This window comes from Lissotriton helveticus, chromosome 1_2, assembly GCF_964261635.1.
Source record: "Lissotriton helveticus chromosome 1_2, aLisHel1.1, whole genome shotgun sequence".
Lineage (NCBI taxonomy): Eukaryota > Metazoa > Chordata > Amphibia > Caudata > Salamandridae > Lissotriton > Lissotriton helveticus.
In genome coordinates this window covers 92981993-92997960 of record NC_136058.1, presented here as the reverse complement: position 1 = coordinate 92997960, position 15968 = coordinate 92981993, and the positions used below count along the sequence as shown (strand labels likewise).

General features: G+C 42.4%; 1 protein-coding gene across 3 annotated transcripts in view; it reads right to left on the bottom strand.

Moving 5' to 3' along the window:
- JAK1 (Janus kinase 1) overlaps positions 1 to 15968 on the bottom strand; it is a 490769-nt gene that overhangs the window by 419570 nt on the left and 55231 nt on the right. The window contains exons 2-3 of one of the 3 annotated variants that reach the window (XM_078669071.1): positions 3626 to 3795; positions 989 to 1116 (exon numbers count right to left, since the gene is read on the bottom strand). The exons of 1 other annotated variant lie outside the window; for it this stretch is intronic. In XM_078669071.1, coding sequence (XP_078525197.1) covers positions 989 to 1036 — 48 coding nt within the window. In that variant the 5' untranslated portion in view covers positions 1037 to 1116; positions 3626 to 3795. Of the gene's footprint in view, positions 1 to 988; positions 1117 to 3625; positions 3796 to 15968 lie in introns of those variants that run through there. One more of the 3 variants, XM_078669099.1, reaches the window with a different exon arrangement.

Genomic DNA, 15968 nt, shown 5'->3' with positions numbered 1-15968 from the left:
AACATAGTCATAATATGAAATTAACTGTCAATTAAAGCACTCAGCTGCACTTTCACCAGCAAGTCACTGCATATTCACACCAGCCGGTTAATCGGCATGCATACGATCGTACACAGCTTTCGTAAACCTCTGGCCTCACCCATGAAACTTACAAAAGATCAATTCAGACACACTCAAACATTTCACCTCCACTGTTCACACATCTCCTCAAATCGTAATAAGACTCTGTTCTGTGATGGAAATGTCACAACCACACTAAAAAAAAAAATCAGTCAGGCTTTTACAAAGTAAAATAGCCTATTAATAGCTAACGCCTAATTTGTATTTATATATATATATATATATATATATATATATATATATATATATATCCAAAAGAAATTTCCCATATACAAGGAAACGTTACGACAACACTCCAGAAGTTGCTGTGCTTAAGAATTTATTCGGCAGCAAAACAAACAACGCGTTTCACCAACAGGCTTGATCACGTTTGTCTAGGATACACAATCTCAGTCCTTTTACCATTAACACAATCTAAACATAGAAGAAGGACTTTCGTGAACACCCCCCAGTGCATAATAATAAAGAGCGGACATGTTGGAGTAGTATATTATACGATCACGATGCAGCATAATTTCAATTGATGTCAAATAAGAAAATCAAAAGAACCAAAAACATCAAGGTTATACATGTTCACTTAATTCCGCCATCATTACATCCTGAAAGCCAAACATAATATTCCAAAGTGTAAAAAGAAAGAAAAGCCATATTTACAGATAGGTAATCTCCTACCCCCATTATTTGAGTTTCTAGTGAATACCGCCCAAGTGGGCTATTGTTTTCAAAAAACATCAAGCACGACTTCTTGTCTATAAGTTCCGCCCCAGTGGGCATAAAGTGCTATTGTCATATTTACAAATATAAACATGGTCTTAATTAAATGACATCCCATCAGGATGTTGGCTCAATCTGGATGGCAGTTACATACAGGATATTGGTTCAGCAACCTCTCAGGCTTTGTCTTATGGCAATGCATCACAACGACCGTTCCTCATTAAATTATCAATGGCTCCTGTCCAGGAATATCAACTCCACTAGTCCCAAAGTGCATAGCATCTGTGAATTAATTAAAAACAAGGTGGTATTTACAATTGAGGCGTGTAATGCTTGCGGCTTTCTGCGGACATGCTGATAATAAACATACAAAATTCATATAATGCATTCTATGCTTCAATTCTATCAGCATTTCATTCTGAGTGTCAGATCATAATGGTTACTTTTCTAAGTGAACAGACAATTCCTCATGGTTATTCAACCCCTGTGGGTAAGTACACTCAAAATCAATGATCATTCTTGATTCTAGCTTTCGTAGACATGTGGTTCTATCTCCCCCCCGTGGGCCTAGGTCTACCTTGTCCAACACCACCATTTTGAGTAAATTTTCATTTTGGTAGTGTTGTTCAAAGAAGTGCCTCGCAACTGGGTACTGTGCATTATGATTTTTTATGGCCCTCATGTGTTGGAGCACTCTCTCCTTTGCCTTCAGAGTCGTGCTCCCCACATACCACTTATTGCAGGGACAGATTAACAGGTACACACAATACATGGTGTTGCAAGTCAGGGTTTTGCGTATTGTAAAGGTTTTGCCCGTGCTAGGTACCAAGACTTCCCTGCGGTTCTCACTGTTACGACACGCCTTGCATGATCTACAGCATCTAAATCCTGGGATGTCTTTGGTTTTGCTTGCTCCAACCACTGCATTGGGACTTAGTTCATCCCTCAAGGATTTGCTCTTTCTGAAAGTAACCTGGGGGTGATCTTTCAGGTGTGGCTTCAGATGTTGATCTGTCAACAGTACATGCCAATGTCTGTTCAGGATCTTACTCACTTCACTAGACTGGCTTGAAAAGGTGGTTATAAACCTGATCTTAGATTCAGTTTCTGTGTCTGCATTAGTGTTAAGGAGGTCCCTCCTTAATCTAGCATCAGCTTTCGCCACTGCCCCCTGTATGGTTTTATTGCTGTAGCCCCTTTCTCTGAAACGTGTTATCATCCTTGTTTTCTCTGTCTCAAACTGCTCACTGGTACTGCAGTTGCGTTTGGCACGTAGCAGTTCTCCATAGGGGATACTATCTACTAATTGTCTAGGGTGTGCACTTCTTGCATTCAACAGACTGTTGCCCGCCGTGCTCTTTCTGAAAAGACCAGTGGTCACCTTTGTCCCCTGTATCTCTACCAGCACATCCAAAAACTCAATTCTGGACGTATGTATTTCCGCTGTGAATTGTAAGTTCACAGTATTGTTATTGAGCTGACGCACAAACTGTCTAGCCGATGCTTCTGAGCCATTCCAAATCATAAAAATATCATCGATAAACCTCAGCCACAGGACAACCTGGTTGTTAAAGGCGCTTAGTTCATTGGACACCTGCTCCTCCCACCACCCCATGAAGATGTTAGCGTAGCTGGGGGCGAAGCAGGTGCCCATCGCCGTGCCCTGTGACTGACGGTAGACCAACTCATCAAAAATAAAATGGTTATGCGTCAGGCAAAACTCAGTCAAGTCCAACAGCATATTGGAATGTTCCAAGAATGCAATAGATCTTGCTTTTAAAAAGTGTCTCACCGCCTGTAAACCAAGATCATGTTTGATACACGTGTACAAGCTGCTCACGTCCATAGTGACCAACACATAGGTATTCTCCCACACAATACCTTCTATGCTCTTAAGGAAATGTGTCGTATCTTTCAGGTATGCGGGTAGGGCTGCCACAAACGGTCTCAGGAAGTGATCTATATATTGGGATGTGCTCTCTAATAGTGAGCCTATAGAGGACACTATAGGTCTCCCTGGTGGTTCAGTAGCATTTTTGTGTACCTTCGGGAGAAGGTATAAAATCGGAATCCTGGGGTGATCACATTTAAGGAACAAATACTCATCCCATGATAACAAACCCTTGTCCAGGTAGTCTTGTAACTTGGCCTCAAAACTGATCTTAGTCGCTCTAAAGTCTGAAAAGGTGCTCAGTTCATAACAGTTTTTATCTCCCAACTGTCTATGCCCCTCCGCCAGATATTTGTACTTATCCAGAACCACCACATTGCCACCTTTATCCGCATTGCGGATAACAATACTCTCATCAGTTCTTAGACTCTTGATGGCATTATGCTGTTCTAATGTCAGATTTTTCTTATTGTTGGGCATACGTTCAGATCTCAATTTCTTGAGATCAGAAAGTACACCTTTCTCAAAAACTTCGACAGCCTCACAGGTGATCTGCGGAATAAATTTAGATTTAGTTTTAAACGTACTGCCTGGATTCACATGTGTGTCAACATATTCATCTGATAGATAGCTATTCCCCTCCACCACTCCTGATGAAATAACTTCCATAAGTTCAATGTCATTCAAATCCAGATTACTGGTAGAATTGCTTCCCCCAGTAGATGTAGGCTTAAAGGGGTGAGTCTCAAACCACTTCTTTAATTTTAGTTTTCGTGAGAAATAAAATAAGTCAATTCTGGTTTGGGCATAATCGAAGTTGCCAGAAGGGCAAAATGATAGTCCCAGGGCTAGTACCTCTTGTTCACAGACAGTTAAAATTTTATTAGATAGATTGATTACCGTCATGCTTGAGTCTTGTTGCCCCTTGTTGTCATTCCCACGGGCTGTTTTCCGGCGCTGTTGTCTGATTTTTGCTTTTTTGTTCCTCTGGGCCTTCCCCGATTTCCTCTGCCGCGTCCTCTTTGGTTTCCCTGTTCCTGTTGCTGTTCTGTCCTTCCCTGGTTTAATACCTGGAATTGCAATAAAAAACGCTTCCTTACTTCTTCTTGATCATCCTTGGCTGTGTCATTAAGGCCTGTCAGGCTCACATCCTGTAGACTACTGTCTGAAGCATCACTCTCTATTGGTTCAGCTTGTATACTTTGTGGCATGCCTTTGATTGATTTCTGGGTTGATTTATCATATAGTTGATCATACTTTCTATGGAAGGTCAAGGTGCGTCCGCACTGATAGTCTTTGTAATCTCTTATAAATTTTCTTTGTTTCTTTAAAGTTATTTCCTCTTCCAACTTCTGTAGTTTGATCTCCACATTTTTTGAATGGATGTCAAATGCCTCCTTACCCATTATTGGGATTATTTCTTCAATAAGAGCCTCTATTTGTTCTATTATACGATCACGATGCAGCATAATTTCAATTGATGTCAAATAAGAAAATCAAAAGAACCAAAAACATCAAGGTTATACATGTTCACTTAATTCCGCCATCATTACATCCTGAAAGCCAAACATAATATTCCAAAGTGTAAAAAGAAAGAAAAGCCATATTTACAGATAGGTAATCTCCTACCCCCATTATTTGAGTTTCTAGTGAATACCGCCCAAGTGGGCTATTGTTTTCAAAAAACATCAAGCACGACTTCTTGTCTATTCTAAAAGTGCGTGATACACGATACTATGGCAGCAATGGATGTGAGGCGGAAAGCGGCAGCGGACAAGCTGTTTTTCATGCAAACGGGCACAGTGTCAGATCCAAAAGTGCAAGCGGCTCACATGAGCAAGGAAGTGCATGTACAAACCTTACTATTCAAACTGGAAAAACTCCAAAGGAAAGAGCTTGGCAAATGGTGGGAAGCGGAATCACTGCAGCGCTACCTGGATGCAGGAAGAGCCCCGCGGGGATTGAGAATATTTACAGTACCCACCTTTGAGGATCCAGATCCAGAGATGCTGGACGAATGGTCTAACAACTCCACAGCATGCTCCACAATCATGATGCGCATCCTGGTGAAATATGCGCTCAAAGACCGCAAAAAACTACTGGAACAAATAGAGGCTCTTATTGAAGAAATAATCCCAATAATGGGTAAGGAGGCATTTGACATCCATTCAAAAAATGTGGAGATCAAACTACAGAAGTTGGAAGAGGAAATAACTTTAAAGAAACAAAGAAAATTTATAAGAGATTACAAAGACTATCAGTGCGGACGCACCTTGACCTTCCATAGAAAGTATGATCAACTATATGATAAATCAACCCAGAAATCAATCAAAGGCATGCCACAAAGTATACAAGCTGAACCAATAGAGAGTGATGCTTCAGACAGTAGTCTACAGGATGTGAGCCTGACAGGCCTTAATGACACAGCCAAGGATGATCAAGAAGAAGTAAGGAAGCGTTTTTTATTGCAATTCCAGGTATTAAACCAGGGAAGGACAGAACAGCAACAGGAACAGGGAAACCAAAGAGGACGCGGCAGAGGAAATCGGGGAAGGCCCAGAGGAACAAGAAAGCAAAAATCAGACAACAGCGCCGGAAAACAGCCCGTGGGAATGACAACAAGGGGAAACAAGACTCAAGCATGACGGTAATCAATCTATCTAATAAAATTTTAACTGTCTGTGAACAAGAGGTACTAGCCCTGGGACTATCATTTTGCCCTTCTGGCAACTTCGATTATGCCCAAACCAGAATTGACTTATTTTATTTCTCACGAAAACTAAAATTAAAGAAGTGGTTTGAGACTCACCCCTTTAAGCCTACATCTACTGGGGGAAGCAATTCTACCAGTAATCTGGATTTGAATGACATTGAACTTATGGAAGTTATTTCATCAGGAGTGGTGGAGGGGAATAGCTATCTATCAGATGAATATGTTGACACACATGTGAATCCAGGCAGTACGTTTAAAACTAAATCTAAATTTATTCCGCAGATCACCTGTGAGGCTGTCGAAGTTTTTGAGAAAGGTGTACTTTCTGATCTCAAGAAATTGAGATCTGAACGTATGCCCAACAATAAGAAAAATCTGACATTAGAACAGCATAATGCCATCAAGAGTCTAAGAACTGATGAGAGTATTGTTATCCGCAATGCGGATAAAGGTGGCAATGTGGTGGTTCTGGATAAGTACAAATATCTGGCGGAGGGGCATAGACAGTTGGGAGATAAAAACTGTTATGAACTGAGCACCTTTTCAGACTTTAGAGCGACTAAGATCAGTTTTGAGGCCAAGTTACAAGACTACCTGGACAAGGGTTTGTTATCATGGGATGAGTATTTGTTCCTTAAATGTGATCACCCCAGGATTCCGATTTTATACCTTCTCCCGAAGGTACACAAAAATGCTACTGAACCACCAGGGAGACCTATAGTGTCCTCTATAGGCTCACTATTAGAGAGCACATCCCAATATATAGATCACTTCCTGAGACCGTTTGTGGCAGCCCTACCCGCATACCTGAAAGATACGACACATTTCCTTAAGAGCATAGAAGGTATTGTGTGGGAGAATACCTATGTGTTGGTCACTATGGACGTGAGCAGCTTGTACACGTGTATCAAACATGATCTTGGTTTACAGGCGGTGAGACACTTTTTAAAAGCAAGATCTATTGCATTCTTGGAACATTCCAATATGCTGTTGGACTTGACTGAGTTTTGCCTGACGCATAACCATTTTATTTTTGATGAGTTGGTCTACCGTCAGTCACAGGGCACGGCGATGGGCACCTGCTTCGCCCCCAGCTACGCTAACATCTTCATGGGGTGGTGGGAGGAGCAGGTGTCCAATGAACTAAGCGCCTTTAACAACCAGGTTGTCCTGTGGCTGAGGTTTATCGATGATATTTTTATGATTTGGAATGGCTCAGAAGCATCGGCTAGACAGTTTGTGCGTCAGCTCAATAACAATACTGTGAACTTACAATTCACAGCGGAAATACATACGTCCAGAATTGAGTTTTTGGATGTGCTGGTAGAGATACAGGGGACAAAGGTGACCACTGGTCTTTTCAGAAAGAGCACGGCGGGCAACAGTCTGTTGAATGCAAGAAGTGCACACCCTAGACAATTAGTAGATAGTATCCCCTATGGGGAACTGCTACGTGCCAAACGCAACTGCAGTACCAGTGAGCAGTTTGAGACAGAGAAAACAAGGATGATAACACGTTTCAGAGAAAGGGGCTAAAGCAATAAAACCATACAGGGGGCAGTGGCGAAAGCTGATGCTAGATTAAGGAGGGACCTCCTTAACACTAATGCAGACACAGAAACTGAATCTAAGATCAGGTTTATAACCACCTTTTCAAGCCAGTCTAGTGAAGTGAGTAAGATCCTGAACAGACATTGGCATGTACTGTTGACAGATCAACATCTGAAGCCACACCTGAAAGATCACCCCCAGGTTACTTTCAGAAAGAGCAAATCCTTGAGGGATGAACTAAGTCCCAATGCAGTGGTTGGAGCAAGCAAAACCAAAGACATCCCAGGATTTAGATGCTGTAGATCATGCAAGGCGTGTCGTAACAGTGAGAACCGCAGGGAAGTCTTGGTACCTAGCACGGGCAAAACCTTTACAATACGCAAAACCCTGACTTGCAACACCATGTATTGTGTGTACCTGTTAATCTGTCCCTGCAATAAGTGGTATGTGGGGAGCACGACTCTGAAGGCAAAGGAGAGAGTGCTCCAACACATGAGGGCCATAAAAAATCATAATGCACAGTACCCAGTTGCGAGGCACTTCTTTGAACAACACTACCAAAATGAAAATTTACTCAAAATGGTGGTGTTGGAGAAGGTAGACCTAGGCCCACGGGGGGAGATAGAACCACATGTCTACGAAAGCTAGAATCAAGAATGATCATTGATTTTGAGTGTACTTACCCACAGGGGTTGAATAACCATGAGGAATTGTCTGTTCACTTAGAAAAGTAACCATTATGATCTGACACTCAGAATGAAATGCTGATAGAATTGAAGCATAGAATGCATTATATGAATTTTGTATGTTTATTATCAGCATGTCCGCAGAAAGCCGCAAGCATTACACGCCTCAATTGTAAATACCACCTTGTTTTTAATTAATTCACAGATGCTATGCACTTTGGGACTAGTGGAGTTGATATTCCTGGACAGGAGCCATTGATAATTTAATGAGGAACGGTCGTTGTGATGCATTGCCATAAGACAAAGCCTGAGAGGTTGCTGAACCAATATCCTGTATGTAACTGCCATCCAGATTGAGCCAACATCCTGATGGGATGTCATTTAATTAAGACCATGTTTATATTTGTAAATATGACAATAGCACTTTATGCCCACTGGGGCGGAACTTATAGACAAGAAGTCGTGCTTGATGTTTTTTGAAAACAATAGCCCACTTGGGCGGTATTCACTAGAAACTCAAATAATGGGGGTAGGAGATTACCTATCTGTAAATATGGCTTTTCTTTCTTTTTACACTTTGGAATATTATGTTTGGCTTTCAGGATGTAATGATGGCGGAATTAAGTGAACATGTATAACCTTGATGTTTTTGGTTCTTTTGATTTTCTTATTTGACATCAATTGAAATTATGCTGCATCGTGATCGTATAATATACTACTCCAACATGTCCGCTCTTTATTATTATGCACTGGGGGGTGTTCACGAAAGTCCTTCTTCTATGTTTAGATTGTGTTAATGGTAAAAGGACTGAGATTGTGTATCCTAGACAAACGTGATCAAGCCTGTTGGTGAAACGCGTTGTTTGTTTTGCTGCCAAATAAATTCTTAAGCACAGCAACTTCTGGAGTGTTGTCGTAACGTTTCCTTGTATATGGGAAATTTCTTTTGGATATTTGGGCCGCCGGGACCCCAACGACGACCCGCTCGTGAGCAGGTACTGGCCAGACACCGGACTTGTGTTTTGTAATATATATATATATATATATATATATATATTTATTTCTGCTGACATGGCATCAGTATTTAATGAGGGGCGATGGAAAAAAATGGCCTGGTGGATTTTGTGCTATTCAAATCCTGTACTGGTTTCCCTATAGGTGATGTTCTTATACAATCTGGCCCTTGGTATGTTATGCAGATTTGTAGTGCGTACTATAGCCCTGGAGGATATCCTAGAGATAAGCAGGTGTGAGTCTAGGCCCACTTTTATAAGGGCCTAGTGAGACTACTCGAAAAGCCAGGTTTTCAGCTTCTTGTGGAATTCAAGAAGTGAGGAGGAGGCTCCTACGTGTAGATAGATGCAAGTCGTTTTATGCTTTTGGAGTGATGTAAGAAGAAGCTAGACTGCCGGATCTGGTTTCTGTATGCGTGGGATCTGTGTAGTTAGGAGTCTGAATGAACGGAGGTGTCTGGAAGGCTTGCGAAAGTCGACGAGACTGTTGAGGAATGCTGGTCCAGTGTTATGTAGTGCTTTGAAAGTGTGGGTGAGGAGTTGAAATTGTGCTGGTTTCTGAATGGGGAGCCAGAAGAGCTCCTTCAGGTGCTGTGTGATGTGAGTGCAGCATGGCAGGTTGAGAGTGATTCCGGCAGCAGAGTGGTCTGCAGCCTTCTGGTACGTTTTTTGTTGATCCCAGGATAGACTGTGTTCAGGTAGTCCAGCTTATTTGTGACTTTTGCTGTTTATAGGCACCTAAAACTGTCACACAATGATTAATGCTCCACACAAATCAGTCCAAAAATTAAAATGTATTTTCTTTACATCATTCAAATCCTTTATTTCTTTCAAAGATTATTGTTCTAGTAAACGTGTTTCGCTGTGTGAATGCGCGCTACCTTAGGGACCGGATAGCGATATTCTTATTCACTTTCAGAAGTAATTAATTTTTTAGATTTGTTTTTCAATGAGAGTTCATTACAAGACCATGTTCAGCCTACACCATTTCTCTGCTATTGTTCATAAAAGAAAATAAGGAAACATTGTTAAGAGAATCACACTCCCCCCTATCACGAATCCCCAACTGTAGGTCTCAAACTGCCATAGTTCTAAGTCCTTCACTTTGTTTATTTTTTAACATTCTAGCTATACGCAGAGTTTATAACACATTAGATAGAATTCTTTCTGATAAGCCTAGCAAGTTTATAATAAATAAATCCTGCTCATGATATGTCTGATACTGGGATAAGTTATGGAACGAAAACTTGTTGAGCGCAAAACTGATTGTAGGTGTTCTGCTAATCAAGAGCTAGTGATTAATATTTTTTAACAATCTGAGACAGGATGGTAAGTTCATAAAAAGTGCCAAGCTCTGGATAAAAAAAACCCTTACAATGGAGGATGACTAAGACATTAACTTACGGTACTGCTCCCGTTCCACCGAACCCACGGTTGCAGATGGCAACTCAGCTGCCTATGATGTAAGAAACACCTGAACTGGAAGCCAGTACGACCCATGGCCAACAAGCAACAATGGCAGATACCCCGTCCTACTTAGGGTGGCGGGTCCACCACTAATCTTTCATTTCCAAGACCACCACAGGCATGTAAAAAGAAAAATGTTGCTGATACATAAGGAGAAAATTCCTTTAACATCAGGGGCAGACTGCAACACCACATACAGCAGACCAGTGTCATCTCAAGTATTTTAGGGGGATCAATGAAAGACATACATTGGGGGCATCTACTCAGAGCAACTTTGAAGTTTATAATCTATTTCCTGCTAATATGCCAAACAATGCTGAATTACATTTTAAACTTTCAGAAACAGAGTCTGTTAAAGCAGTTGAAATATGTCTTGCCAAGACCTCAAAAACATCCTTAAAGTGACACTGGGTCACGAGAGACAGAGTCACAGGTAGAGGGAGAGAGGTTTTGAGCCTGATTATGAGTTTGGAGGTCATGGTACAGCCGACACAGCAGTGTAGGATTCCCCGTCGCAATGTTGGCAGTTTGCATAACGAAAAACCACCTTGATGGTGGCATGGGGAATGCAGCTACCAGAGAGCGGTACAAACAAGTTTACCGCCGTTGGATTTACAAGTTGGCTTTCCATCGAGTTGACCGTGGCAGGAAGACTGCATGCTTCGAGTTTACGAAATTGAAGGAATTGGGCTGCATACTCACCCATTTCCTCTTCTTCCCTTCAGTCTCCCACGTGGATCCCTTCCTCCCAGGCCCCCCTTCGCAACACCATCTTGACCCAGAATAAAAATGACCCGGTTGCTGCCAAAATCTAGGTAAGTCCGTTTTGTACCATTTACCCATTGACTGGACAGAGTACATATAGTACGGACTCTACCAATGGTGTCATGCATATGTCTACATTTAGCACCTGTGCGGTTAAGATATACACACCTGCATGGACTCATATGAAAAAATATTCCCCGCCGTCATGTGGTAAATAAATAAATAATACCTCTATTTTTGACTAGATATACAATAACAGATAGCTCAATAAATAAGAGTCAAGATTCGAGGTAGTAGGAGTTTGCAGGTTTAATACAGCATAAAGGACAGGAACAGGACAACCTGCACGGGAATAGGATGGCAGCGCTGCACGGGGCAGGGACAAAGGAATGGGTAACTTTTTATAACAGTGCACAAATATATATACTTAAACAAAATACATGGTATTCAATACAATAGGCGTAGCAGTGGGCAGGGCCTATAGCAGTCGCGAGAGATAAGGCAGAAAGTAGGTGTAACAAGAGGCGTGAACAGGGCGTATGCATAGACATGTGATGTAAACGTAACGGAATATGTCACAAATGGGGCGGAAACATGGAGGGGGCTACCTAAGGAGCCGGGACCTCTAACCTAGTGGTGCGCGCAAGCTGGCAATGACGTGTTACTAGGGAGAAGCTGGGGGCTATGACTTCTGAGCTAGAAGGAGAGACGAAAGTCTGGAGAGTCAGAGCGACATGTACCTAAACACTATCTAGTATCTGATGTTTAGAGAACATGTTGATAGAATCCAAAAGTTATCAGGGCAAAGGCTAACAGACACTAAGACTGGTGCATGCATTATTCTACATGTAGTGTGTGTTGAGGAATATTAAATGACCATAAATACAGTATTTCTCTTACATGGAGACGTAAAGGCTAGACGATGACTGAAACTATTGATGCGATTCAGTAGCTTAGGAATGCAGAGAAGGAGAGCTGGACTGATAACTAGAATCATAACATACTCTTGGCAGACTGGCAGGCAGAGCCAGGCCGAGCCGGGCACTGTGAGGCAGGAAGTAAGTGAAGGGTCAGGGATACAGGTGGGGGCTGTATCGCTCCTCGGAGAGGGTTCAGGAGACAGGAGCTGAATCTGAGTCCGGGCCCTTTTGAGGCCTAGAAACGGGGACTTTCAATGAAATAACGTGCACACTGAGAAACGTGGCAATGTAGCTTTACATAGGCCTAATACTCGTAGCTTTCACGAGGACTGGAAACTGGCATACTAGAGTTGGACACAACTGTAATTGCGTCTTTAATCGATCATGGGGAATACATATGCATATTAATCATGCACATATAACATAAAATGGGGAACACGTAGGGACACAGAACATGGCAAAATTTACTTTTCCACATTCCCTCCTTGTCACTACGTTTCCATCAGGAAACATCGATATTCATGATACCATCTATCATTTCATACAGTATCATTTGCTCGTCTCGAAATTTCTTGGAACGGGATCTAGGACGGGACTTGGGACTAGGAATACAAGAGGTAGCACAAATGCCGCAAATCGCAGGGCCACATTGTATACAGAGGCAGCAACTGAATATGATCGCTACTGCAATACCTAGAAAGGACAATACTTTCCATCCCCAGGCAGAAATTATACTCCAAAACCAACCGGACCATGTCCAGGTGCCTGGATTCTGGTGTAACTGATGGGCAATTTTATGAAGTCTGGTTATAGCTGAATAAACAGACGGCGCGTTATTAGGAATGAAAATGCAGCAACTAGATCCGATGACTCTACATGCTCCTCCTCTATCGGCCAGTATGACGTCAAGAACGAGACGATTTTGGAGCACGACAAATCTCATAGCAGATTGCTCTTCGGTTAAGTTACCTAGAGCAGAGGCAGTCTCATTCACTACTGCTTCAAGGGTTCTGGTTAATCTACGTATTAACTTACTATTCTGGATAGGTCCTATAAAGAAGAAGAATCCTTTATTGAAATCTGTATACTGTTCTAGAGCAGTTTCAGTTTGATCGACAATCGGGGACTCGATCTCCCTTCTATGTCTAATGTGTACTAGATGTGTGTTTCTGTGATAATCGGACGGGGCTAGGAAAACTGGTGACAGTAGGAAGGCAATGTAACAGGTTCCATCCCAATCGAGGGGCAGACGAACATATGCGGTCTGACCACAAACAAAATAAGAATGACGTGAAGCTTTGAAAATAGATTTCCCACTGTCACTATACTTGACAATAGTAGTACAATCACTATGTCCTACATGTGCGGAACCATTATTTCTGACACATAATTCGCCTTTGACTGGTAGTACTGAAATAGCAGGTAAGTCTGGAGTAGGATCAGACTGAACATTCAGGACCATAAAATTCGAAGAATAATTACCTAAATTATAAACTTCATTTTCTAGATCTAACCCTGTTCTGTGAGGAAGACCTTGCTTGTCTGGAAAACATGTACTGTTCAGAAAGGACATATCATTTGAGGATGACGTTAACATGGACCAGGCTCCACATGAACCATTATGTGAAAACGGATAAGGAAACAGTGGCAGAACTCCCTTCGGTGTCTGGAAAGGGGGGAGTCGACCACACACCCAACAATTAGTGGCATTGCTGGTCTGGTGTGAATAATGCAACATACGGATAAAGGTATTGTTGCGCATAGCAAGACGATAAGATAGTTCGTGAGGAGGCAGATCACTAAATGTGTGCTCTACTGTAGCATTAGAAAACATATTTACATGAGAAATTGGAAAACATAAATGAAATGCATAACTCGTGCAGGTAATCATCAAACTCAAAAACAATATAAAACTTAGAAAAACGATACATCGGATAGAGTTTTGACTAACTCTCTCACTATGGGGGTCTATCTCATACATGTCAGATACCTGTCTAACCGTTTCACCTAGGGGAGGACTTAGACAATTAAACTGGCTGACTTATTTTACTAGACCGTAGCTTACTTTTATACTCCTGCTGCGGAGTTTTCTCTAACAGGGGAGGCTTTGAATCAGAGTCAATAGCGGGACAGTCCTTGATAATAGTATCTTGGCAGTCTTTAAAATCCTGACAATCCTTGGAAATGTTCTTGGAAACAGTTTTTAGTCGGAGTCCGTGAAATTTCTTGACATGCGACAGGTGCACCCACCCCTTCCTGCCTTCCAACTTGACGGCAGTGCGGGTGGTCAAAAGGACTAACTTTGGCTCCTTCCAGCGAGGCTCCAGCGGACTTGAACGATCGAAATTCCGGACAAGCACTAGACTTCCTGGAACGATTTCATGCGGTTTCACCTCGGTATTGTCTGGAAATGCAGCGGCAACCTGTGAACGACAAGAGTGTAGGGCAGACATCAAGGAAGCTAGGTAATCTGTCAGCATATTACTGGATACATCGGTAATACTTCGGGGTCTAGGTGTACCCCACATGTTCGGGGGGCGGCCGAATACGACCTCATAAGGGGACAGACCTGATCTGGAATGTGCGACCATGCGCATATAAAATAGGGCGACTGGCAAAGCTACTAACCAATCTACACCTTTTTCTTGACAGACTTTGGCAATACGGATTTTCAGGGTTTGATTATGTCTCTCTACGAGACCTGCTGCTTCAGGATGGCTTACACAATGGAACTTCCACTGGTACCCTAACAAAAGGGAAACGTGCTTCATAAGTTCGGATGAGAATGGCTGGCCGTTATCAGAATACACGACCCTAGGGAGTCCATAACGGGGGAAGAATTCACGAACCAACTGCTTGGCAGTGGTCGCGGCTGTGTAATCTGGGACTGGATATGCTTCTGTCCACCTGGACAAAGCGCATACAACTACAAGGACATACTTGAAACCTCGACATCGCTCCATCTGAATATAATCCATTTGGAGGACCTCAAAAGGGTGGTCAGGGGGCTGGAATCCACCTTGTTCCACCGGGACACTTTTACCTGGATTGAATTGACAACATATCATACAGGTACGGACTTTCTGCTTGGCTGCAGCTCGTAAATGCTTGTTGGACCAAATGTTCTGGATACTGTCTATCATGGCTTTTTCTCCTAAGTGTGCTGGACTATGTGCGGTATTGATAATGACTTGAACCATAGAGTCGGGGAGAAACCATGTGGCCTTTCCCTTCGTCACCCATCCCTGATCTGTCTGGACCCCTCCTTGTTCGGACCATTTCTTAATTTCTTCAGGAGTAGCATGTGACTGGATATCTATGACATCTTGAGTAGGGTCCTTAACTGTCATACAAGTAGTCTGTTCTAGAGTGGATGTCGGTGTCTTGTTAACTGGTATGTCTGGTGTCTGTGCTGTAAGCTTGGCTGTTCGATCTGCTAGATCATTTCCTTGGGAAATAATGTCAGTAACTTTAGTATGTGCTTTGCACTTCATGATAGCGATAGATGTCGGTAAATGTATTGCATCTAACAGAGCTTGGATAAGGAGACCATGCTGAATCTTGGTTCCATGAGAAGTCATAAAACCTCTTTCCTGCCAGAGCACTCCGAAGTCGTGTACAACTCCGAATGCGTAGCGTGAATCTGTGTAAATATTAACTTTCAGGTTCTTGGCGTGTATGCAGGCTTGAGTCAGAGCAACTAGCTCTGCTGCTTGAGCAGACAGGGTGTCAATATGGTGTGTTTCAATAACTTCAGTGTCAGTAGTCACTGCATACGCGGCTACTAGTTCTCCTGTACTTGTTCTCATACATGAACCATCCACATAAAGTGTCAGGTCGGGATCTGGTAATGGAATATCTGTCAGGTCTTGTCTCGGCTTAGTCATAGTGTTAACTACTTCCACACAGTCATGTGTGGCAGGATTTGAAGTAACTGACGGTAACAGTGTAGCAGGATTTAGAACGTTGCAGCGTCTGATTTCTATGTGTGGCTGGAACAGTGTCAGTTCATAACCTGTCAAACGTGCAATTGTCAAGTGCTGAGTCTGTGTTCGGTTTAAAAGAACTTCCACGGAGTGTGGAACTTGTACTGTCAGGGAATGTCCTAACACTATGGAATCACTTTGT